Source organism: Lissotriton vulgaris, chromosome 5, assembly GCF_964263255.1.
Source record: "Lissotriton vulgaris chromosome 5, aLisVul1.2, whole genome shotgun sequence".
Lineage (NCBI taxonomy): Eukaryota > Metazoa > Chordata > Amphibia > Caudata > Salamandridae > Lissotriton > Lissotriton vulgaris.
In genome coordinates this window covers 738,025,291-738,051,137 of record NC_141693.1, presented here as the reverse complement: position 1 = coordinate 738,051,137, position 25,847 = coordinate 738,025,291, and the positions used below count along the sequence as shown (strand labels likewise).

The 25,847-nt window shown below is 46.2% G+C and overlaps 2 protein-coding genes across 2 annotated transcripts; both read right to left on the bottom strand.

Moving 5' to 3' along the window:
• Positions 1 to 15,186: 15,186 nt before the first annotated feature.
• On the bottom strand, positions 15,187 to 16,362 carry LOC147711466 (transcription factor HES-5-like). The gene is made up of 3 exons (XM_086920179.1): positions 16,260 to 16,362; positions 15,831 to 16,011; positions 15,187 to 15,489 (listed from the first exon to the last, which is right to left on the bottom strand). The coding sequence occupies exons 1-3, from the start codon at positions 16,320 to 16,322 to the stop codon at positions 15,275 to 15,277; spliced, it is 459 nt and encodes a 152-aa protein (XP_086776305.1). The 5' UTR covers positions 16,323 to 16,362; the 3' UTR covers positions 15,187 to 15,274.
• Positions 16,363 to 24,392: 8,030 nt separating this feature from the next.
• LOC147711465 (transcription factor HES-5-like) lies at positions 24,393 to 25,575 on the bottom strand. The gene is made up of 3 exons (XM_086920177.1): positions 25,513 to 25,575; positions 25,080 to 25,260; positions 24,393 to 24,613 (listed from the first exon to the last, which is right to left on the bottom strand). Exons 1-3 carry the CDS (start codon positions 25,573 to 25,575, stop codon positions 24,393 to 24,395), a joined length of 465 nt encoding a protein of 154 aa, XP_086776303.1.
• Between the last annotated feature and the right edge of the window lie 272 nt (positions 25,576 to 25,847).

The following is a 25,847-nucleotide window of genomic DNA, read 5'->3' as shown; positions in this document are numbered from 1 at the left end:
TTTAAAAGCCAAGAAAGCGGAGATAAAATTATCTCCCTATTACCTAGCTGTCGCTAACACCAGTTAGAGACAGCTAGTAGGAAGTAGGAGATAGCAACCATCTTGGGCCCCGCTTTGCATGTCAGTGATATTTATCACTAATGACATGCAAAGTGGGCGTGCCAAGATGTTAGCGACTGGAAACAGCGCTAACATTGCTATCTCCTATTACCAACTTTTGGAGATATTCGCACTAAGCGCGAATATCTCCAAAAGCTAACACCTGCCCCTGAGCAGTTCTTAGCCATGTTATCCAATGGTAGGTGGATAACATGGCTAAGAGCATTAGCTCGGTAATGCATCAATATCGCTGACTTTTCAGCGATATTCATGCATTTCGACCAATTTGTATCGCTTAGGAGATAAACCTTGATAATAGCAAGGTTCCTAAGCGATAAAAATCGCCGCTGCTCGGCGATAAAAATATCGCCGCTAAACCAACATAGCGATAATTATCGCTAGTTGTTGGTAATATGCCCCAAAATTTCAAGAGCACCTGGGTGCAGCTTTAACACCAAGCAGCAAGATTAAACGTAATCTCTTAAAAGACGACCGGCACACACTAAACAGCTCTAATAAAAAAAAAAGTGTGTGTTTTGGCCTAGAATGCAACTGATCGGCAGGGGCTCTAACTTTTTGCATTTCATGAACATCACCCGCTTAGCAAAATACAAAAAGAGCATAGCATAAAAATAAAATGTAATCCAAAATAATAATACCAAGCGGACCAAAACTAGGCAACATCTGGAAATATATATAAATGATAACCCGATATTCACACAGTTGGTAGGGGGAAAACCTTTTACAGTCTTTACGCATTGCACTGAAAATTAAAACTGATTGCTTTTGCTGGCGAGAAAGTGTTGCTTACAGTTGTTAAATATAAGTTATAATTACAATAAAATTAAGAAAAAGACACATATAGCAATCTCAAATTTTAGCAGCTATATGCAGACAATTTTGAACAAAAGCGCCTCCTGAGTTGGGCTTATCTCGAGGAAGCGCATTCCTCAAAGGCTCTGTGAAAACTAGCTGAAACGCGAGAACAAGCCCCCAGTAACAACAGGATGTTTATGGGCTGTTACCAGATCTATTATACACATTAAACCAGGAAAAATTAGAAGTTGATCCCAAAGACTATTTAAACCTATGCACAAAACAAAAAAATATAAAACACACACTGATTTGCAGCAAGCAAAATAACCTACAAAGTTACATGCAGATTTAATGGTTAAAAAGAAACAACGCGATTAAGATGGCACATCCTTTTTATCCCCGGTCACAAAGTAATGTTGGAGAATAAAACGTGAACTAGGTGAAAGTTCCCCTTAGCAGCAGACAATCACAGCTACACGGGGAAATAGAGGATATATAAAATATGTGCATGGAGCGCACGTTCTACCTAGGTGCTCTAGGCACTTTAGTACGTTGAGGAAAGATACAAGGTCCGTAAAAAAAGCTATGAAGGTTCTGGTGTTATGGTAAGGTGGATGAGAGTTATACTTCCCTTACTGCAGCGGCTCTAGGGGCCTATGGAGAGTCTCAGTGGCACCATTAAAGTATAGTGTACACGGGCCAGTCATTAAACCACAAAAAAGCAGAAACTGATCCCAAAGACCGTTCCAACTATAACTGCTGTTCTTATAGTAAAATACTGCACCTGCAAGGTTCAAGGTGCCCGGTGCCACTGCACCTACTGCAGGTAGGTACACCCTTGCTCTGCAGTCCTGGCAAGCCGTCTCTTCGGTAGCGTAAATGGCGTCTATTTTAAGAGAACATGGGAATCTTCAGGTCACGGACTTTCAGTAAAACGCAGTCGGTTCTCGAGCTGCTCTGGGCCCGTGGCGGGTCAGATGCTCCTGGGGCCTACTCAAGGACGGACCTTGCCCTGGCGCTGAAGGAATGCAGCCGGCCTAGAGAGGCACTTCGTAGTGAGATTTTTTCCATTTCTCGCAGAGAACAGGCTGGGCTGGGCAAAGTCTGCAAATAAAGCGCCCTCTCGCATCCCTGTGAATTTCTCCTTCCCTGTGTGAGTGGGCTGAGATCCAAGAGGCGCTCCCCGCTGTCCTCTTTACGCTTTTACTTCCCGAGGCAGGAGGCAGATGCAGGGCTTTCTGTTCCCGCTGTTCAGATCCACCTTTGGCGCGGCCATGAGTGATTTGCCGACCTCAGTAGAGGAGAGCAGTGCGCCCCCAGGAGGTGAGTGTGTGCGCGTGCCCGTGTGCTAGTCCCAGTGAAAGGGTCTGTCAGTGAATGCTGTGACGTCACTACCGTTCTCAAAGCCCACACTCTGACAGTGTGGAGATCTGTCTGATGTCAGTTGGCGTCGACTGATGAGGATGTATTGATTGGGTGACGAGGACAGAATGCGATTATAAATTCAACAAGAGGAACAAGCCGTGAGCATGAACTCTCCCGAACTTCCGGTGTCGGGATGTGCACGGTCACGGCTGTCGTGGGGCGGGACTTCCGTCTTATGCGCCCACGGAGTGGATGGCCGGCCCAGAGGAGCGGTGGCAGCAGAAGTCAGGAGTGGCGGCTGAGGCGCTGATGCGGTAAGTGGGGCTTAGTCTTGGGGGTGTGTGTCTGTGTGTGCGTGTCTGCGTGTGCGTGTGTGTGTGTGCGCGTGTGTGCGCCCGCATGTGTGGGTGTGTGTGTGTGCTTCTGTGAGTGTGAATGTGGAGCAAGAGATGTGCCCGCACGTGCGCATCCACGTTCCCGAATCGCCGCGCGTACCCCGGCCTGTCTCCCTTGAGAGCCGACTCCACAGCAATAGGTCTCGAGCGAGAACTAAAAAGTACCACAAGAGGATGTGCTGGAGATTTCATCAAGGGATGGACATGGTGACATACTAATGCTATGTGGATCAATTATTGTGAGCTTGGCTCTGTGTGTTATCTGTATTGTGAATATAGTTGGTTTAAAAACAAAAACAAAAAATTGTAAAAAAAAAAAATTTAAACTTTGATTAAGCTCTTGCATTATCCTCACATTTTTATGAGGGGAATTTCTGGAAAATGGGGATGTAGAAACTTCCTACCGACCGGCACTCACACACTTCTCCGGGGTTTGCGTACCTGAACCTATTACCTGAGGCAAGAACGAAGTAACCCATGGACCCTGCGAAGACCACAATGATAGCACAGTAAATTCATATGGCCAAATTTTTCATCTGTACCTGTTGCAGGCACATCCTTTTATGAGCTCTTAGCCGGTGTGACATGTTTTGCTGTAAACTGATGTTTACCGTGATAATACAATTGTGGATAGGAGCTGAGGTGTGTGCCTAAATGAATGTATATTTTCCCCAATAAAGTGAATTTGAACATACAAGTGAACAAACGCAACAGAATAATAAATGTGCACTGGAACAGCCTCCCCCCTAATTTAGGAAGCACTGCAAGTAGGCCGGCTGCACCTGTGCGTCTGCGGCCTCTCTCCATCGGCCATCACAGGCCTCTCATTCTGTGATGTTGCAGCCTCGGATCCCCTCTGGAGCCAGACTCCTGGTGGCAACAACACCGGAACTCAAGTGCAAAATATAGGAGGGCCCGTGAGTCTTCATCTTGGCCTTTTCATCCTGCGTGGTGAACCAGGCCTGAGGAGCTAATCTACAGGCGTTCTTCCCTTTCCCTTGAGGCTGTTTCACTTAGGGGTGGGCAGACCACTGAGCGCTCGCGATAGGCTCGAGCCAGATGCCAAGATCTGTCTCAGCTCAAGTCCAAGTTGATTACTCAAGCCCAAAGTGAGACGAGCTTTTATGTGGCTGCTGCCAGCCACTCAGGCTGTTGCCTCATGCACCAAGAAACAAAGACAAAGCTTGGATGAAAAGAGCATTTAATGTAAATAAGACAAGAGAGAAACAGACAACCGTCTAGTGGTAAACATCGTTTACAACAAAGTCGATACAATGCATGCCATTACAACGCAGTCATTACAACGACCGCGTTGTTACATCACATACCATTACAATGCAAATCATTACAATAACTTGCTGTAGGGGGCAGATGGTGTTGGATTTGAAATCCAACACCTTCGCTACTGTTGCACAGACTGGAGTTGGAATAGTAAATTATACTATTCCAAACTCCAGCGCCCTCCCTACAGCAAGTCGTTGTAATGACTTGCGTTGTAATGGTATGTGTCGTACCAACGCGGTCTTTGTAATGACTGCGTTGTAAACATGTGCATTGTAGTGTGTCCTATTCCCATTTAGGGGCCAAATCGAAGTGTGTAAACAAGAAAACCTGGCTTTTCCCTTGATGACATTTTGTGAGGCTAGGCAATTCTTTTTTTCACTAAGACTCCTTTTTCTCCATTTGAGATAGCCTTCACATTTGTGCATTGAGGATATTTGCTGCATAAAAACCTCTTGTTTTTTTGTTTAATAGGCCATAATCTTGCTCCGTCCAATAGAAATCTGCACCACATATAAAGTAACCCTGGTCGGTGAACTCTGTTCCCGGACGCGGAATTTGCTGAGTTTTCTGCATTCCACGCTCCACGGAGCATGCAGAGTTCCCAAAAACTCGGCTCCACGGAGCAATTTTTTTTTTCCTCACTCGCTCTCATCAACGTCAAGTTGGTGAGAGATTAAATTCCACCCATGGTGAGAATTTTCCTCACTCACGCTAGCCAATTACTAGTTGGCGAGAGCAAGCAAGGAAAATCAACCTCCTGGCAAGATTTCTCAACGCAGGCGGTCAAATTTATCAATGCGAGTGGTCACATTTAGAAAGCTGCAGCTCGAGTAGAACATCTACTCGAGCAGCAGAAAGGAAACTGTGCAATCTTACACTGCGCTTGGTTCAGTTTGTGATGATTTTACAGCACGGGACAAACACTCTCAAATGCTCAAAATCACCTCATACAGCATGACCATAACGCAATCTGCCATTCACGGAACTCCACGTAATTACTTCTTGGTTAACTAATGGCATTATCAGGAAGGCATGAATGCTTTCATTTTAAGTGCAGGGAAGATATATTTTTGTTGGATTACATCATTATGCTCTTAGGACAAACAAGGTCTCAGGGAAAAAATATGTCTTCAGCCAGGGATCACATTATGGCCTTGCACCAGCTACAAAAAATGGGGGGACAGCTTAACTTTGAGCTTAAAATCATCCCCATGGCCCGCCCATTCTCGTGTTCCACTGCGCAAGCAATGTCAGGCCTAAAAGAAAAGCACCACACTTGGTTGTCCGCACTCAGTTTTCTGGCAGGATATGCAAATTTGTATGGCATTCCTGCGTGATTTTAATGGCAATGTGGCCCGGCCCAGTCCCTCTATGTCCAGCCCAGAGCTGGGCCTAATGACAGACGCTGCAGGAAATGAGGGGTTTGGGGCCCTCCTGGGCCTGGTGTGGTCTGAGCAACATTGGCCAGCATGGTGGGTGGAGTCTGGCCTGACAGTTAACATCGGGTTTTTAGAATTGTTCCCCATTTTGGTGGCACTAACCACCTGGCAAGAACAGTTTCGCAATCCATATGTGTTTTTTTGATCTGATAACATGACGGTAGTTGATTGCATTTACCATCAATCAGCTAATTGTAAAATGATGCTGTGGCTGTTAAAGTAAATAGTACCCCAATGCATGAGATTGAATGTGCTGTTAAGGCGATACATTTCCCAGGAGTGCTGAATCACGCTGCTGATGCTCTGCCTCGTTTTAAGATGCAGGTTTTCAGGGCTTTATTCATGTATTTTGGTTTTTCTGAATCATATGTTTTGAGTTATACATTTGGAGCTTTGAAATTTGTTTTAAGTCTCCGTAACTTCATGCTTATTAAATATGAATTATAAAATAGAATTGTGGTGAACATTTGAATTTTTGGATTTTGAAATTGTTTTTTGAATTTTTTGAGTTTTTTTCCATTTGAAGTAATTAAACGCTGACCCCTATTCAACGTACCTATTCCATGACCCAGGTCAGGCAGTTTTCAGGGTATATCCCATTTAAACTCAACAAACCACCCAGGAGCAGCGGAAAGTTCAACACCATTTCCAGACTAGTTATGGCATCTTGCTGCCCCAACCTATCGGACCTGGTGGCAGCTAGCCTAGCACCCAGGACCAGGCGGGCTTATGAGGGGGCTTTTAGGGCCTACTGCATTTTTCTTAGGGATGGTTGGGAAGGGGGTTGGCATGTGTCATCTGCTGTCGTATCTTTCCTGAGGGCATTGAGGGATGGGCGGCATTCTGCGTCGTGTGCAAGGTGCCGCATGACGTGATCTCTTTTTTGCGCAAAAAAAGCGGGGTCACCAGGATCCCACCAGCTCTTTCAAAGTGCAAAAGTCACTGAAAGGGTGGCAGTGTTTGCAAGGTCACCAGCCTGATGTCGGGTGCCCAATTAGCATTGACACGTTATCAGCGATAATGGGGGCACTGTATGTAGATCCACAGGGGAGGTTCATCTCTTCAGGGCGGCCTTTACCCTGGCCTTCTATGGCGCCTTCAGGGTTGGAGAACTGGAGGCGGGTAACAAGCAAGACTGCCACTATTTGGCCATGTTCAAATACAGGGCGGCTGGCTATCTTTTTCAATCTCTAGATCAAAAACAGACCAAAATGGCTCGGGAGACCCAGTTATTGTTTAGAAAGCGCAATGAAGCTCATGCTCCAGTGAGCTACCTAGAGTCTTTCCCTTGCAGGGCGGCATCGTTGTCGTATTTTATGTGATGGTATCCTTGGTCTGTGGGAAGGTCATGATTGGCTGGGCATTTTACAGTCCTTAGTAGGCATCACCATTGTTAACCCCATGGCTGCTAGGCGTTTTCCCGTCCTGCGCTGGGGATTATTGTTTTACATTATTTTATGACGAGCTGGCCTTGTCATCCGCGCACGGCAGGTAAGCGCCATGACGAGCCCAGCTCGTCATTAGCCTCGAAGGGGTTAATGATGACACCTGGGGGGACAGTGGTCTCTCATGGAACTCCGGGGGGGCATTTACGGCCGCTAGGCTGGAGGGTGCAGGTGTTGGGAAGTTCCACTCCTGGCAGGCCTTCGGACCAATCCCCGCACAGGAGCCAAGTTGGCATAATAGCACAGGCCCTTGGAGGTAGTATTTGAGGGCGCAGGGGGTGCCCGAGGGAAATAATCTTCTGGGTAACCAGACCTCCTGCACAAGGTCACTCCGGTAGGAGGGGTGGACCTAGCACGTAGTTGGACCAGTCATGACCTTGCCCATAGGCTTACATCGGGATGCAAAGAAAATAAAAAATGGACATCATTTAATTTTAGGTTAGGACTGGCTATGTATTAGACAATATGTTATGGTTAGCCATCCAAAATAATTGAAAATACATTGTAAAAGAAATTTGGTTGATGCAATAAAATTCTGTACTGATGTATGGGTTTTCTGCGTATTGTAAATATAAAAACCTTAAACATGTTTTTTATCATTTAATAAAATACAGCCGGGGTTCTTCTGACCCCTAACCCAAGACAATAGTGTTGATTTATATCCATGCCTCGGGGGGGAAAGGGAAGCTTGTTGTGGTACCCATGGGGTCATGATGGGAAAGGGATGTCAATTTGGGGAGCGGACCCGGCAATACCTGGCCATATTATAATTGAGTAACATCACATGAACAAGCGACAGGGTATTTATCATCAAACTCTCCCCGTCGAAGGCCGATCAGCCTGCCGCAAAATGTGGGTGAGGGTTCTTTTTTCTCAATAAAGGATTCTACAATAAGACAACACAAGAGCCAGTCAGCAGGACAGAAAATTTCCCAAAGGGCCACTTAGTTTGCTGGACTAGTTTTTATTTTGTGCACTGGAATGGGCAGCGCACATCACTTGCAGTGCATTACCATGAGTCTGGCTGGAACACATGATCCCTTAGTTCCTGGTTGTGGGGAGCACAACACCACAATATTGTGTGTCCTTGTCTCCGTGGAACTGCACTGACATTATGAGAGGAATTATTGTCTCAGACCTTAGCTTTATTTGTCCTTGAAAATGGTAGAAATCAATTGTATGAACTTATTTCGGGTGAATTGGTTTCAATGTGTGGTTGTTTCAAGAAATGCTCATTGCCTGGTCCCATATGATACCAAGGAAGAGCTGGGGCGAAATAGGGTGGTCCAGGGCATTGAATGCCTGAGTCAGGTGCCTAACTACAGCTATTACCCCTCTGCTCTGGTCCCAGTGCGTACGTGAGGAGCACACTGCATAAACTGCTGCAATGGGAAATTTGCTACATAAGGATAAGCTCCATCTATCCCCTAAGGGACAGGTATGGACGTATTCATCAACACCTTCCGGGCTCCTTCAGCATCCATTTTGGCAGGTTGGGTGGGAGAAGGACCTATGGGCCTTGGTGCCTGTGCGGCAGTGAAAAAGATCTCGTCGTAGCAGTGCTTTGATGTCTCTAAAGGACTTGGACTTTGATGGAACTGGAGTAACTGTGTGCATTTTCAGTCATGTCAATAATGTAATCTCTGAGGAAATGGGTGATGGGTTCAAGCTGCGGTATAGTGGCGGGGACACATAACCTCTGATCCTGCCCTCGTAACTGGGGTGGAACCTCATAGCCAATCTGGTGATAGTAGGGTAGCCGGTCTAAGAAGGTTGCCCATTTGGGTAATGCTTTGAAATGCCTCCCCTGAATGTAAAACTCTATATTTATAAAGTGTGAACTAATTACCTGTAAGGGTATCCAGGCACTGGGGGCCATCAGGGCGATTAAGTGAGATATTGCCCAGAGTCACATGATGCAGAGTTGACCTGCCTCTGACCCTGTAGATCAAACTGTGGGCCTCTCGCTTGCCCTGGCCGCTGTGCCACACCTCTCCCCATGTGGGTGCGGTCACCAGTGGCATAATACAAAATGATGCTCCCACCCCTCAATATGTGAAGAAGGGCCCCTGAGTCTCCCATATTCCACAGAGGTTCATTGGCCTTTGGCTGAATCAGGCCTCCTGAAGGGTTGAACACCCCGCCATGCCACAGAGGCCTGAACCACTCCTGGCTCCACCCACAAGATGCTGGACACAATAGGAATGCAGGGTTTGATTATACACTTATGAAGTATATCTCCTCTTTTTCTTAAGTGTAAATATTGTAAATCGGTCAGACATGGGCTAGAACAGTTCTTGATGTTGCAAAACTAGAATGTAGGGTGAACATATGTCTTTCTTTAATGCTGTTCATGGAGAAAAAAAATTGGGGTTTTTGGAATTGGCAGTGTATCTTAGTGCTTTAAATGGGCCAGTACTCACTGGTACTGAATACCGGCACTTCCAAATTGTCTACCCTTCAGTACCAGCACTTTTCATTAGTCAGGGAGAGTACCAGTACCCTCATTGAGGGCACGGCAGGCTCAGGTTTGGTATCTCCTCCAGATGCCGCTCTGCTTCTGGATCTCTGAAGTCGACTTTTGCATAGAGCCTGCTAAAGTCCAGAGGCGCCCCTTTGAATGTCCCTCAATGCAGGGGTTTGAGAGGGCTTGCATCAAGCTGTGATTAACAGGACAGGGTCTAGGCAGACCCTGCACTATTAATTAGGCGTGCAACGAGCATTCAGGTGTTAGTGCTAACTGCCAGCATGAGGTCTGTCAAGTCAAGTCAAGAGATTTATATAGCGCGCTACATACCCATAGGGTCTCAAGGCGCTAGAGGGAGGGTGGGGAATTACTTGTCGAATATCCAAGTTTTTAGTTGCTTTCTGAATGCTAGGTGGTTCTGGGTAAGGCGAAGGTGAGTGGGAAGTGAGTTCCAGGTTTTAGGTTTTCCTTGTCTAGAAACGCCTGGCTCAGCAAACTGGTGTCTCGCTGGTGACGGGGCACTGTGTAAGCATTTTTTCAAGGGCATGTACATTTGTTTGTTTACTGGCCTCCTTCGACCCCGTACTTGTGATCTTTACAAATGCTACTTTGTATGCTGCTTTTCGGAGTGGGACATTGAGACATTTTGGCATTTCCCCTGAAAACGTCGGAGTTGTGAGTTGCCATTTTTCCCGCTATGATTGCTAGCCAATTACCGGCATGAGGAACTTAATGAGACAATCATGTTTCCTAAGGAAATGCGTTTTAACTTTTGGCTTTCACTGAGTTATTTCTATGATAAAATTGCCCTGTACATAGGGCTTATGTTAATTTGCAGTAGGTTATGCCTCATATTTGACTTTTTTTTCATGTCGAGACTTACATAATTTACATAATTTAACCTGAAGCATATGGGACTAGTAGTCCCGGTTGTGTTATGAATGTTAGCATGTAGGCGGACATTTTTGTCTGTAAGATTACACAATTTGTGTTTTTCAGCCTTTTGCATGTTGTTCATTAAGGTTATTATTTGATTGCCCCTACCTGTTGAGTGAGTATGTGTAGTATCTTGTGGCACACTGTTTATTGGGCGCTTTAGAATATCGCTCCCCTCTGCAATACAATAATAAGACAGTAAGCCTTATTGGTATGTCATTTTCCGATTTTATCCCAAATGAAATACTGTCAATCAATCAATCAATCATTTGTAAAGCACACTACATACCCGCGAGGGTCTCAAGGCGCTGGGGGGGCGGCGGGGAGGGGGGGGGGGGTTGATCAACAGTCTCCTCTTAATTGGTCTAATTATATATCAGCAGCAAGTTTTTACTATATGTTTTAACACGTTTTTATTGAGGTTACATTCACTGAAGGGTCAGCGCCATCTTATGAGTCTAGTCATACACATTTTTGTGTTTTTAATAGTATATGCCCAACCCTTTGGCAATTTGGTCTTTCGTGTGCTCTTTCATATTCACTGGTAATGTGGACAGATTACGTCCCACGTAGTCAAATGTATTTTATAATTTTGCAGACTGCTTAATTATGTTTTTGGCTATTTTTCATCTAAATAGCCACACTATTTGAGTGCTGAGTTGTGAATTATTCACTTCATGTGTCAGAAGCTCCACGAAACGTCTCATTTCTATGTTTACCATGTCTAATAGTGGTGGAAGGCCTAATTAAGCTCACATGTATGGCGCAGGCAATATTGAGAAAGGCTGCTTTGGTAGCCAAAACCTTTCTCTTCAGTTGTAGGGTCGAGGGAGACCTTAGAAAATAAAGAATGCCATTTACATTCAATCCTCCAGTGCATGCCTTCTTCTGATGGGAGCAGGATGGATTGTGAATATATATACATATATATGTATATATATATATGTATATATATATATATATATATATATATATATATATATATATATATATATATATATATATATATATATATATATATCCTGTTTAGTTTACATTGTGTGTAATGTGGTTACCTGTTTTGTTTACATAAACACATTTCTGGTGTTTTAATATGTACTGCAACTTGCATAGAAGTCATTAGCTATAATTATGTCTTGCCCTTAGCCCCGCCCTAGCCCCGCCGCTAGCCCCGCCCACCTGCCCCACCACTAGCTCATTTTAATGTGTACCTGCACTTATTTTTTCCCATTTAAAGCACTGGTGTAAAGTGATTTAAAGAATGATTGTTTTGCATTATTTAGAAAACTACGACCAAGGTTCTATACCAAAGATTTATTGGAAAAGTTTTCATTGCCTCGTTCAGTGGGGAGGGCGTATCTGAAAACCTCCTGGACTGATACACAGACAAATTTGCATTCGCACATTAGCCACACAACAGATCAGGCATGCAACGCCCATTGGGCTTAAATGGCGTCAGACCCCCCCCCCCCCCGCCCCCCCCCTGTGTGCCAGCCCGGGCTGAGACAGCTTCCCGGACACACACTGCCGCACCCAAGTACTCCACGTGTCATTCAAAGACTATTTACTTGCTAACGAGGCTTTGTTGTGTTTTCACCCCATCTTAGAGCCCCTGCATCTCCACTCTGCCTATTGATGGAAGAATCACCCACCCCCCCCTGAAATTTTTAGTAGCCTCCTGAAACGTGGCCCTAGTTACGCCTCTGCACAGATTCACTGAAATCACCTAAAGATGTGAGAAGTGAAGGGACCACTGAAAGAATCGCCGCCCCTTATCAAGCACCCTTCAGCAGGGCTGCTGTGCCTTCAGTGGGACGGCACCGGCGCCTCCCACCAGGTCCACTGTGGCTGCAATGGAAGAGTTTCTCTCTGATGGGCGCCTGTGCTTTTCCGTAATCTACAGGAATGTGGTACCAGTTATAAAATACCCCAATGTAGCAGCTGGAAAAGAAAGTGTGCCCAGCATGTAGGGGTTCGCCCACACTCTCTGACGTCATGAAAGCACCCCGCCCCCTTCCTCTCTGGTGTGAGCTTCAGAGACCCTTCAAGAGAAGTCAGGTCTCCCAGCTGTGTTTGTGTGTGGGTGAGACCAGTCAGAGCAGCTCAGCACCTCGGACAGCTCCCCTGTTGCGTAAAACAAGCTCTCACAAGTCAATGGCGCTCCGGGTGTGTTGGATTGTAGTTCTTCCATAGCGCTTCATTCCAGGGGGGGGGAGGAGGAGGAGGAGCAAAGCGCAATATTGTTTCTTATGAAAGAGAGGACTTCACGGCAGCACTCCACTCGTCACCACAGTATCATGGACTGTCAACACAGCCAGTGTGTGATGTGTTCTCAGCAGCGTGTTTCTCCCCTCACTTCCCTTTAGGAGGACGCATTCCAGTGTACTGCCTGTGGTATGTGTGTGTGTTCTAGCCGTACCAACACCACAGACTCCACCTCCTTACCCCCCGCTATACTGCTAGAGAGGTGCTTGGTCCCTCTTCGATTTCTGCAATCTCACCGGTTCACCCTGTTGAGTGCTCCATTCATCTTCTCGCCACAACTCCCCAAAAGTGATGCGCGCCGCCCACCCCAAGTAAGGCCTGGTATGCCTCGAGCGCTGCCTGCCCGAAGTCTGCTAATCCACCAAGTCTTGGGTGTTGGAGAAACAGTGAAGTGCTACACACACGACCTCAAAGTTCAGTCGGACACCTGTGTGCTTTGCGCACTCATTCAAACTCCCCAGAAATATATATATTAATTAGGAAGTGGTCATCGTAATGTAATAAGCAAAGACACATCCTGTTATTAAATAGCTATTTACTTTGCAATTTGTTTTTAAACGAATGGCTCACCCTTTGGCCTCTTTGCATATATTTAAACAGGGGTGAAGGTGTGCGGTGGGGGAGGGAGAAGCGGGTGTATGTGTGTGTGTGTGTGGGGGGGGGTATATGAGTCAATGCATCACAAATTAAAGCAGAGGTTGACTTGTAGAAGGGAGTCAGTCTGTGCCCCGCCCTGTTAGCTCCTGAGTGCAGTCCTTTTAGAATAATAAGAGAGTCCATGGGTGAAAGTCACTTCGTACAACCCCAGACCATGCAAATGAAAAGCGCTGCATGCATTACCTCGAACCCGAAGCATGCCCATGCACATTGTGCCACCCACACTTCTGCCAGCCCTCGGCGTGATCAGTGCCCGCCCTCCTCTCTGTGGTGTCAGACCTCACATGTATGAGAGTGTCCTGCAGGAGTGCGTCAGGTCTCCCTGCTGTGTGTGGGGCACACTCACACGAGACAACAACCAGCTTAACTCTGACACCTGGTCCCTGAGGGGTGAATCAAACTCTCACACATTGTGCGTGGAGCTCTCTCGCACATCAGAATAATAACTTGCTTTTGTACAGTGCTGCGCACCGCGCTTCTGCCGTGTTGGGGTACTTAAAATAACAGATAATACTCTTACCAAGTTATGATACTCAATGGGTCAGTTGTGCATAAAACTCAGCCGTCGAAATGAAAAAATTGCCAAAGCTGTTAATATTGAAAGTCTCTTTATTGAGCTCTGTCATTGAACAGGTGACATTTCCACAGAGTGCAACAAATCCCTTAATAAAGCAGGAACAGTGAAGAATCACATGACAGATACACAATGTCAGAAATGTCACATCTGAGGCAAGAGGATAAACACAAGACATTCTCTGGTACAGTGAATGTGCTCATCACAGGACAAAGCACTGAGTTTAATTCTGTAACTGAATGTGTTTCCACTGATAATCAAAGCCCTACAAATATTGTAGAAGACCCAGAAGTAGGACATACTCAGTCACTGAGATACAAATCCATGGCTTGGAGTTCACTAAACTGAACATCTTTATAAAAGAGAACACAGCATTGTGTAAGTTACACGTACAGTGCCAAGACTCCTAAAATGAAGACTCAGCACTAGGGATAATCGTTCCTCCTGTTCATTCAATAACAATAAATGTTTGACAGAGGAGAATACAGAACACATGTGCACATTGTCACATACACTTTTCAGAGAGTGGTCGCACATCCCCAACAGTACATTTGCCTTCACTGAAGGCAGAGATTTTACTCATACATTTTCAATCGAAAATACAGATATACCAGCGCTGATTTTTAAAATACTTATTAAATGAGCACACTGTCACTTACATTTTTCAGGCATAATGCATGTTTCTAAAAGTACAGAAACCGACCTGGCCTTCACAGAAGGGAAGTTCTTTTCTTGATACATTGTCAATTGACAATACATGTATATCAACATTAATATTATAAGCCCAACATCAATCAGCGGACTCAGTAATTCATAATCATGAAATATGTAAATGTTAATAAAGTGCATGTTAAACACATACTGAAGGCGCACCAGGACTCAGCCGTGTGTGTGACTGTTGTAGATGTATAGATTCACTAAGCAGCCAGCGTGTATGCTACAGAGGTATAATATTCACACTGTAGGGCCTATCATCATATAATAATCTTACACTGCTGGCTGTACGGTGGTATAATATTATCACACTGTCCATGATATGAGGATATGATAGTCGTAAACTGTCCATCATATATACATTCAGGATATACAATAATCTAACGCTGCCCGTGGTTCTGGGGCAAAATATCCGCACAAAGGCCATTATGCATGTTTATAACAATCACAATCCCCTTCCTATGTAGATATAATATTCACACACTCCCATCCTATGAGGATATACATTGTCCATCACATGAGGGCGAATAGTCATGCATTGTGGAGATACGGCATACAGGCTGTCCATCACATGGGGATGATTCGCAGACTGTCCCTTCTCAGTAATCTAATCTACTCGTGCTGTCCATCCCATAATGAGGTAATATAAACTGTCCATCCTGTGAGGATATGATACCTCTCTTCATTCGCTCCTTGGAGTGCAGTAAACTCCCCTGCACAGCAGGGCGCGCTCCAGGCACGAGAATGAATATTCTCCCTCAGAGAGGACCGAGGCCGCGAAAGAAGTCCGAAGAAAAGTCCAGGCCGCGGCCTCCGCATTACCAGGGTCTCCACGGGGCTCTGGGGCTGTCCTGGGCGGGCTCTTTAGTGCTGCTGGGACAGGACGGAGGCCGAGAAGGACACACCGCCTCTGCTGCAGGTCTATGGAGGGCCCGCAGCAGCTTCATTCGGGTCTCTGCGGGGGCTCCGTGGAGGGAGAGGAAGTGCAGAGAGTCCTGGAGGCACCGGGAGTAACCTTCACTGGAGGCCGCGGCTGCAGGGAGAGACGATGGGTTAATGTTTGGACAGCCTCACAGCAGGAAGTGACAACACAGAACAATCATAGCTCTGACCTCTGAGTATTGCATGACATGAAGACTAAAGTGCTACAATGTATCCTAAACCAGATGCTCCTTGTATGAAAAGTTGGCTGTGCGCCCATAAAATCATATTACAGACCAGTAATGTAAACATGCATTTATAGTTTGTGTGTTTCCTTTATTGCTAGCTTAGTAACTATAAGAAACAACGCCCACGCTTGCTCTTCACCACCTCCGCCTGTCCTTATACAAACTTTCAACTTATAAAAGTCAAACTCCAGTCACGAGCTCTCACCTGGTGCCGGTGTCTGCACGCGCTGGGCCAGGTACGTCACGGCCATTTCCAGGATATCCGCTTTCTCTGCTTTGGCCGGAAGTTCATGTTCCTCAAACTCTCTCTGCAGTAACATCCTCAGCTGCTCAATACTGCTGTTGATGCGATCTCTCCTCAGCTTCTCCACCACTGGCTTCCTCAGCTGCAGAGACAAAACGCAGATTTGTTATTGAATTATAAAACCACTTGAAATTTGACTGCGTTTACGTCATTGTAATACGAGTTGAATGAAATGATAATGCTAATTTAGAATTACACTAATTTGATCATGCAAACAAAAAGCCGCTACCGCTTAGTATATTACATATACATCGTTGCTTTGAAAGTAGTGTCATTTCCCTATAGTACAACAGAAATATGCATCTTGAACATTAATTTCCAGACTCTTACCTTTCTAATGTGTCTCTCCTCGCGCTCCTCTTCATATTTCCTCTCGGTGCTGAAAGGCGCCATCTTGCCCGGTGTGGGGTGAAGAGCGGGGTCTCTGCAGTGAACCCACAGTGATCGGTATCTGAAGAGCTCGCTCCCTTCTGCCCTATTTATCCCCCTCCGCCTGCAGGGTAGTGTGTGGGTCTGGGGCTGGAGAGAGGTTCCCACACTCAGCAGCCAATCAGAGAGCAGCAGGGACAATGGAAGTGTGGCACATTACAGGGAGGGGGCGGGGGACATCTGGGGCCGGACACAAAGGATCAGAGTGTGGGAAAGAGCTGCTCGTTCACATAATCTTTGGTTCATTTAAATCACAGCTCCGCCTCTGGCACCTGCCAGCCTCCTGTTTTCTAAGAACATTATATATATACTGCAGTTATCAATAAACAGTGCAGAAGAATCGGTGAAATAAAGGCACAATGCTACATTTTACACATTCAAATGTCCAAAACGTACTTTTTTCCCCGGTAATCAACTTTGTTGTCGAACACTGCTCATATTTATTGTACATTATACTAAATATTGTGCAACATTTAGCAAATAAATACACAAACACACGTTTTCTGTGTTAAATGCTTGTACGTCACCAATAGAGATAAAATGGAGGAGTGGGTTCTCTTCGGCGCCGCTCTGATCTCTCTGGATTCAGAACGGGGGATTACACAAGCGTCAGGTGTGAGTGACAAGAACCCCTTATACAACACGTGGCACCATCGTGCACAACAGATGTGTGTACAGTAACCCGGGGCTGGTGGGAGTACACGGTGTGTGCAGTTGTCCAATGACGTGAATCTGTAGGTGCAGGGTTGGTAAAAGCTCCTTCCCTGTAGCTCGTGTTTATTGTCACAGGTGTGTTCGAGTGATAGATCCAGAGATGGCCGCAGGTGTTGCACCGATATTCACCCCAGCCTGCAGCTGCTCCGCCTGGAATGCGTTTGTAATCAGTTCAAATAGTTAACTTACATTGTTTTTTTATCTTTACCTGGACTCGGCATCGCCGGTGGGTTCTTAACCACGTCGCTGAGTTGTAACCCGGGCTGGGGTCTCCCAGAGGTCCCCACACTGTCGCCCATCCGTCCCATTCAGAGGGGATACAATAGAAGTCTGCCAGACTGTATTAGGCCTCACTCCCCAAGGCACTGTCCGAGCCTCACCGCTGGACAACATCTGGAGAGAAGCCCCAGCATGGCCGGTCTGGCCTTTGTACGCTGTGGCATTACCTCCTCGTCACACCTCCAGGTATTGGCTAAGGAGTTTTGCTTGGAAGTTCTCGGGAGAAGCTATTGCTCATATGGAAATGACTGTGACGGGATGTCTACGACTCGGAGTGATGATTATTACCTGTAAGTAACCGGCCAGCTGCCTGCTGGGAGGCGGGGGGAGGGGGGGGGGGGGGGGCGCGGGGTGCTCAGAGCAGGATGGGTTACCGTGACCCAAGCATACCTGCATGGCCCATGGTAGTCGAGTCACCCTGCAGGTCGGGAGTAGAGAGGACAGTTTTGACAAGGCTGCTTTTGGTTAGTAGTGTGACCTTGGCCCCCAGCATCAGTCTGGAACTAATGCACAGGTACTTGCAGGCTCTCGGCACTGGCACTTTCTGTGACTAAGCTGTAGGACGCTAGCAGGGCTTTGCATGAGACAATAAAGGCACTTTACTCTCAGCTGTAGCATTAGTGACTCCCAACAGAATTGGTTTTGTTATATGGTGGAGATGGCAGAGTACCTTCTCGTGGCAGCAGGATTGTCACATTGAGTGGGACTGAACAAGCATTTCACCAGGGCAACTTCAAGCAAAATAGAACAGAACCAGCACTTCTCAGGTGAGCTGCTACGGTTTATTGAGGCAGTACCTGAACTTCTCAGGTGAGCTGCTACGGTTTATTGGGGCAGTACCTGAACTTCTCAGGTGAGCTGCTACGGTTTATTGGGGCAGTACCTGAACTTCTTAGGTGAGCTGCTACGGTTTATTGGGCAGTACCTGAACTTCTCAGGTGAGCTGCTAGGGTTTATTGGGGCAGTACCTGAACTTCTCAGGGAAGCTGCTACGGTTTATTGGGACAGTACGAGCTCTTCTCAGGTGAGCTACTAGGGTTTATTGGAACAGTACCAACACTTCTCAGCAGAGCTCCTCTACGTTTTAGGGAACAGAACTGATACTTCTACAAAGACACTATACTATTTATAATCGTAGCGTACCATACTAAAGATTGGGTTTGTAATACGAGAGGAGATAAACATATTCTCATCCGACATTCGCTGAATTTAGATAGACAATTCCATTACTTATTGTGACGTCCATCATTCCTTTATTTGGATAGTGTAGTGGCACGGCAGCTGTTCTATAATTAAGGCTCCCTGTTTTCCGTTTTTATTGATTTTTACAGATAAATACAGATAGAAAACATTAATTTTCTTGTCTGTATTTATTTTTAAATGTGGATAAAAACAGAAATTGGGTTGCTTTTTGAGTAATTATAAATACTGTCTGCCATGACTGCCAGGCCAATAGATGTGTGGATTGACAGATAAGGGTGGTAAAAAAAGGAAGGAATTTTAGTAGAGGCTTTAACAGCTGCAGATATGTACAAGGTTGATAATGAAATGTGCATATTTTCATAAAAATACCCTGATTTGTCTTCTGCGGTTGTTCATCGCACTGAAACCTGGCAGACATTCAAGCATGAGAGCATATTTATCAGTTAAATAAAAGTGGAAATATACAAATTTCAGCTTAATGTTTCCTCAAAACCCAAAATAAATATGGATAAATGCAGATAAAATTAGAAAAAATAAATAAGGATAAATACAGACAAATGGCAAAAAAAAATACCATAAAACCGGGAGCCCTAACTATAATTGGGATAGTAACTGTGATTCTCTTTCCTAACATCATGATAGTACATTCCTAAAATACCACATCAACATGTGAAGCGTGCCCAGCGGTCAGGGTGTTACCCAGAGTGCTGGCAGCCCCAGCATCATCAAAGCACCGCCCGGTGCCAGATCTCTGCGGGTGTGTAAACTCGGAGCCTCCGAGGGCCCTGCAGGGGGCGTCAGATCCCACAGCTGCTTGTGAAACACGTGCTCACACTCTTACACCAGAGAACAATCTGTCTTCATCAGGCCCGATGTCCCCGGCGCTTGAACGAGTTCTCACTCTGGGATCGGAGTCCCCCTCCCCCAGCAGGCCATGTTCCCTCCGCAAGTGCACGTGATGCGCACGCAGAGTCGCGCGTGCCACTGAACAAGCGTCAGGGTGATGTAATAGGGACAGTGGGCCTCTACACTTTTACCCCTCACTGTAATTTCAAGTGTACTAGGAGAGAGGATGGGGTGGGATCCTCTGAAGGAAAAAATGATACAAGGTGACGGCGACGCATCTCACCATTTAATGGGCCAACGCACGTTATATGTTTATTTATAAAGTTTTATATAGCGCGAACAAGATCCTGAAGGATATCAGAGCGCTTTACCAAAAAAAAATGATGGTGGTTTTCTAACTAACCCTCACTTCCCATGTGGTGCTGTGATGTGCAGGTCTCTGTGCGGTCCGGCACGCGCTGATTTCTTCAGCTTTGTTTTGCAGGCGGTTTGCTCATTTATTTATTTATTTATAAAAGTTGTATTTAGCGCGAACAAGGATATCAGAGCGCTTTACAAAAATGATGGAAGGAAGGACATAAGAGCAATGACGACATCGAGTAAGAATAAAAACAAAAAACAAAAAAAACAAGGAATAATCACATAATTACAAGGGAGGCCAGGACACGCTGCACATCAAACTAGCCTGTCGTGGGACAGGCCGAACTCTTTCAACTTGTGTCCAGGGGAGAGAGACAACTCCTCGACTTCTAGAACCCTTGCGGAAACATACATTTACACACCCTTGTATGTTGCAGACTATACACTTGCACGTGAAAACAGCTTGCAATAAAAATTGCGCCCCTTTAATTTCTGTCATTTTAGCCACGTGTTCATCGTGCTGCCGCCGGTGCATCGGAGCAGTTACACTGCAAGCAGCTGTAACCCCCCTGTTCTGGAAGGACTTTCCCTGCCTCATCAGAGTGACAGATAAATATCGACAACATTCTATATACAGAGACGCCGCCTGTTGTGACCAGACGACCCGGAAATGGAAACATTGATTTTTGGAAACAACAGGTAACATAAATGACTTCCGATGTTACTGCCACTTACACCTTATGCACGTGTATTCATCCCCCAAGGAACTGTATGCACGAACACAGCTTCTTGGTCAACACACTAGAAATGTACACTAGAGAAAAGTTCGACCTGACGGCTGTGAATGTAATTCTATATACTATTCTCGTGCCACATTCGTGGTACTTGGTGGGCCCGTAAATAACAAGGACGTGTTCTGTTGACCTCTTAGGGGTTAAAGCGGCCAGAAGCAGCACCCCCGGGGTGGGGAGGCTCTCGGGTGACTCCGGCAGACGCATGAGCCCTCTGCTCATTTTCACTGCCTCTCTCACGTCTCGTTAGCCCCCTCCTCACATTCCGTCGATTGGCCCCCTCTAGCCCCCTCCCCCGTCACATTCCGTCCATTGCCCCCTCCTCTCTGCAGCTGGTCCTCGGCCGGACTCCACCTCACGTTGTCCCTTCAGTCTGTGTTTGGGCCTCAGCGTGGGAAACCCTTGCAAGCTTCAGATCCGTCCATTCAAGCGCAGACTGAAGGGCGGGGGGGGGGGGGGGGGGGGGAGGTTTATTGTGTGACCACGTGGAAAGGTCTTGTCCCTGAAAGTGATGTATGTCTGCGGACTTGAATGGCTTGTGTTGTGTGTGCACATTTCACTAGTGCTGTGCCCTAAAGCCTCACGTGGGGTGGAAAGATGTCCGCATGAAGGTAAAGTTATCATACTGTTAAACGCGAACGAATCGTGTGAGAGGATGTGGCCTAACAGGCGGAGCTGCCGACTTTGAAGCTGGGAAACCAGCTTCGAGTCTGGGCGTGGCCTCAACATCCTGTGATTCTGAGCAAATCACGTATTCTCCCCGTGACTACAACAACGTAACGTGTCCGTGTGTAATGTAACTGGTGCTCGTGTAAACCTCCAAGACCTTCGGGGCGAGTTCGAGCTATATAAAACTGTGAAATAAAAAGCCACATAGAATTCACTGGTGTGTGAAATCCGCACTTCAGAGAACCTTCAAGCAGCCACGGCTCGTGGAGGGAGTTACGGTGGGGCAGGAGGGTGGGGAGGGGGAGGGGCAGGGTGGAGGTTGCTAAAAACCGGCATATGGATAATTGCAGGTAAGTAAACAATTTAATTAATAAAACGAATTTCGTAGTGCGCCTTGCATCGCAAAATGCAATGCAGTGCGAGCTACGAAATTCGTTTTATTAATTAAATTGTTTACTTACCTGCAATTATCCATATGCCGGTTTTTAGCAACCTCCACCCTGCCCCTCCCCCTCCCCACCCTCCTGCCCCACCGTAACTCCCTCCACGAGCCGTCGCTGCCTTCAAGAGGTGTCTGCTGTGTGTGTGTGTGTGAGAGGGGGGGGGGGGGGGGGGGGTGTCACAGAGGGAGGGGCATCGGAGTCAATGCAGCGCCAATTTACACCCGAGGATAATTTATAAGGGAGGGTCAGACCTGTGTCCCACCCCTACTTACTAACACGGTGAATGCCAGGTTGTACAATATCTAAGCATGTAAATAAAATATAGTGTTGCATGCAGCACCTTGAACCCGAAGCATGCCCATGCACATTGTGCCACCCACGCTTCTGCCAGCCCTGGGCGTGATCAGTGCCCGCCCTCCTCTCTGTGGTGTCAGACCTCACTCATGTATGAGAGTGTCCTGCAGGAGTGCGTCAGGTCTCCCAGCTGTGTGTGGGGCACACTCACACTCTCACACGAGACAACAACCAGCTTAACTCTGACACCTGGTCCCTGAGGGGTGAATTAAACTCTCACACATTTTGCGTGGAGCTCTCTCAGCACATATTAATACCAGCAACGTGCTATAGCGCTTCATACCATGTTTCTGCAGATTCTAGGGGGCATATTTACAAGCCCCTGGCGCCACTTTTAACATTGGAAAAGTGACGCAAAAGTGGCGCAAGGGGCTTGTAAATATGCCCCTAGGTCAGTGGTTCCCAAACTTTTTTGACCTGTGGCTCCCCTGACCTAATCGGCAGTTGGCCGTGGCTCCCCACCATTTTTTTACCGGTGGGTGGTGTGTACCTCCTGTTATCCTCCTTAAAGTATTTGGGACGCAATGAAGGTATTATTTTGGTACTGAGACCCGCTCTGAGAAAATGGAACATTGAGTTTGGTCTGTCGTAATCAGTATCCCCAGCCTTATTTTTAGACTAAAAAGGTCTGTCCTTCCATCTGTGTGCCCATCTATATCCAAACATATTCAACCAGTTGCACACCTATCCACCATATATCCTTCCGTCCATCATTTCACTCATCCATCCCTCCATCCACCCTTTCACTCATCCATCCATTATTCATCTACCCACCTTTTCACCCCATCCATCTGTACAATCATCCATGCATCCACTCTTCCACCCAGCCATCCATTCACTTACTCATCCATTCACCCAGTCATTTATCCTTCCACCCATTCACCCTTTCAGTCATTCATCCTCCCGGATGTATGACATTACAACGCATGCTTTTACCACGCACGCTTTTACATCGCAAGTTTTACTACGCATGCCTTTACAACACACCCTTTCACTCGGGCCTAGGTGCTTCAACTAACAAGTGGTAGTACTTTTATTCCTTCACGGTACCCCCGTGGTGAATTGTACATAAGTCTCAGTCGTCCAAATGAAAACATTGAGAAAAGCTGTTAATATTAAAAGTCTCTTTATTGAGCTGTATTGAACAGGTCACATCTTCATGGACTGCAACAAACTCCTTCATAAAGGATAACAGTGAACACTGACAAGAAACAAGGTCACAGTAAGGTCACAGCAGAGACAGACGATCAACACAGGGCATTCTTAGATCGGATACAGTGAATGTCTCCACCAAAGGAGCGAAATCCTGGGTTTCATTCAGAAACTAAATGAGTTTCTGCTGATAATCAAAGCCCTACAAATATTGTAGAATAAAATAATACATACTCAGTCACTGAGATACAAATCTATGGCAGGGGGTTCACCACACCGAACATCTTTATAAAAGAGAACAGAGCATTGTGTAACTCACACAAATAGCGCCAAGACTGCTTCTAAAATGTAGACTTGTCACTAGTGAAAACTGCTACTTCTTTTCATTCAACAACAATGAATTTTACACTTTGGAGAATACACAATACGTGTGCACTTTGTCATACACACTTTAGAGAGATATTTCACGTACTTCCGATGAATGTACACAAAAACACTGGGACTGCACAGAAGGCAGACATTTTACTCATAGGTTTGCAATTGAAAATCGAATTATACCAGCACTTATATTTAAAAAACAATGTTTCATAATGTAGAATACTTATTAAATGTGTACACTGTCACAAACATGTTTCAGACATATTGTTTCCAAAAGTACAGAATCACACTTTGCCTTCATAGAAGGGATGTCATTTTCATGATACATTTTCCATTGAAAATACATACATACCAAAACTGATATAAGCTATTTTGTGCCACAAATCACTCGATAGGCTCAATAATTCTTAATCATGTACTGTGCACGTGGTAAGAAAAGTTAATGTTTAAAGACATACTGAACTTTCATCGGAGTTCTGATGCCAGTTGTATATATGATAGTTTCAGGTGTGTAAACTAATGTTTACTAAAATCACAGTGCAAACAGCGCCCCACCTCAGAGGAGTAGTTTGCACACCCTGGTCCTTCTGTGAGGATATATATGATATAGACACTGTCCATCCTATGAGGATGTATTATAGTGACGCCTCAATTTTAAATGCCTATCATTTTCACTTCGTCCATCCTATGAGGATATACGGTGACTCTTCACTCCGCTCCTTGGAGTGCAGTAAACTCCCCTGCTCAGCAGGGCGCGCTCCAGGCTCGAGCATGAATATTCTCCCTCAGAGAGGGCAGAGGCCTCTAAAGAAGTCCGAATAAAAGTCCAGCCTGCGGCCCCCGCATTACCAGGGTCTCCACGGGGCTCTGGGGCTGTCCTGGGCGGGCTCTTTGGTGCTGCTGGGACAGGACGGAGGCCGAGAAGGACACACCGCCTCTGATGCAGCCGCAGGTCTATGGAGGTCCCGCAGCACCTTCATCCGGGTCTCTGCGGGGGCTCCGTGGAGGGAGAGGAAGTGCAGAGAGTTCTGGAGGCACCGGGAGTGACCTTCACTGGAGGCCGCGGCTGCAGGGAGAGAGGAGGGGTTAATGTTTGGACAGTCTCACAGCAGGAAGTGACATCACAGAACAATCTTAGCAGTCAGTGCTCACTGCGTGACTTGAAGACAATAGTTCTAAAATATTTCCGAAACAAGGCGCTGCATGTATGAAAAGCAGCGTTTACACCACATCTTTTTTTTAACTAAGCCCTTACAGACCAGTACGCCCAAACATAAATTCAAAGGGCCTTATGCCTTTATTTATGAAGGTCTTGCGCCGCCGGTGCGTCACTTTTAGAATGGGAAAAAGTGACGTTCCAGTGGCGCAAGGCCTTCATGAATGAGGCCCACAGTTTGTAATTTTTTCTAGTTTGGTAACTAAAAGAAACATCAACCGCTTTTGCTCCCCATCACCTTCACCACATGCGCCTGCACTTATCCAAACGTCACACTTCACCACTTTAAAGTCAAACTGATGTCACGCGCTCTCACCTGGTGCCGGTGACTGCCCGCGCTGGGCCAGGTACGTCACTGCCATTTCCAGGATATCCGCTTTCTCTGCTTTGGGCGGAAGTTCATGTTCCTCAAACTCTCTCTGCAGTAACATCCTCAGCTGCTCAATGCTGCTGTTGATGCGCTCTCTCCTCAGCTTCTCCACCACTGGCTTCCTCAGCTGCAGAGGCAAAAATGCGGTTTTGTTATTTTATCGGAACAAACTTGGTTGTTAAAAAATAGTCTACGTTTAGAACATTGCAATATAACAGTTTAAATTAGTAATAATGTTACTTTAGATTAGAATCAAACTATTACGATGAGCGTACAGTAATATAAACTAATAATAACTACGAATCGCTGTTTTGTAAGATTATTTCTCTATAATAGAAAGGCGAATATAGATTTTAAATATTTTATTCCAGACTCTTACCCTTCTAATGTCTCGCTCCTCGCGCTCCTGTTCATATTTCCTCTCGGTGCTGAAAGGCGCCATCTTGCCCGGTGTGGGGTGAAGAGCAGGGTCTCTGCACTGAACCCACTGTGATCGGTATCTCAAGAGCTCGTTCACTCCTGCCCTATTTATCCCCCTCCGCCTGAAGGGCAACGTGTGGGTCTGGGGCTGGAGAGAGGTTCCCACACTCAGCAGCCAATCAGAAAGCAGTAGGGACAATGGAAGTGTGGCACATTACAGGGAGGGGGCGGGGGGCATCTGGGGCCCGGACACAAAGGATCAGAGTGTGGGAAAAAGCTGCTCGTTAATGTGAT

Excerpts from the sequence above, each read along its gene's own strand:
- LOC147711465 (XM_086920177.1), bottom strand. The coding sequence starts at position 25,575 with ATGGCGCCTTTCAGCACCGAGAGGAAATATGAACAGGAGCGCGAGGAG. Across the intron at positions 25,261-25,512 it reads AGGAGCGAGACATTAGAAGG|CTGAGGAAGCCAGTGGTGGA; the intron begins GTAAGAGTCTGG and ends TTGCCTCTGCAG. Across the intron at positions 24,614-25,079 it reads CGGGCAGTCACCGGCACCAG|CCGCGGCCTCCAGTGAAGGT; the intron begins GTGAGAGCGCGT and ends CTCTCCCTGCAG.
- LOC147711466 (XM_086920179.1), bottom strand. The coding sequence starts at position 16,322 with ATGGCGCCTTTCAGCACCGAGAGGAAATATGAAGAGGAGCGCGAGGAG. Across the intron at positions 16,012-16,259 it reads AGGAGAGACACATTAGAAAG|CTGAGGAAGCCAGTGGTGGA; the intron begins GTAAGAGTCTGG and ends TTGTCTCTGCAG. Across the intron at positions 15,490-15,830 it reads CGTGCAGACACCGGCACCAG|CCGCGGCCTCCAGTGAAGGT; the intron begins GTGAGAGCTCGT and ends CTCTCCCTGCAG.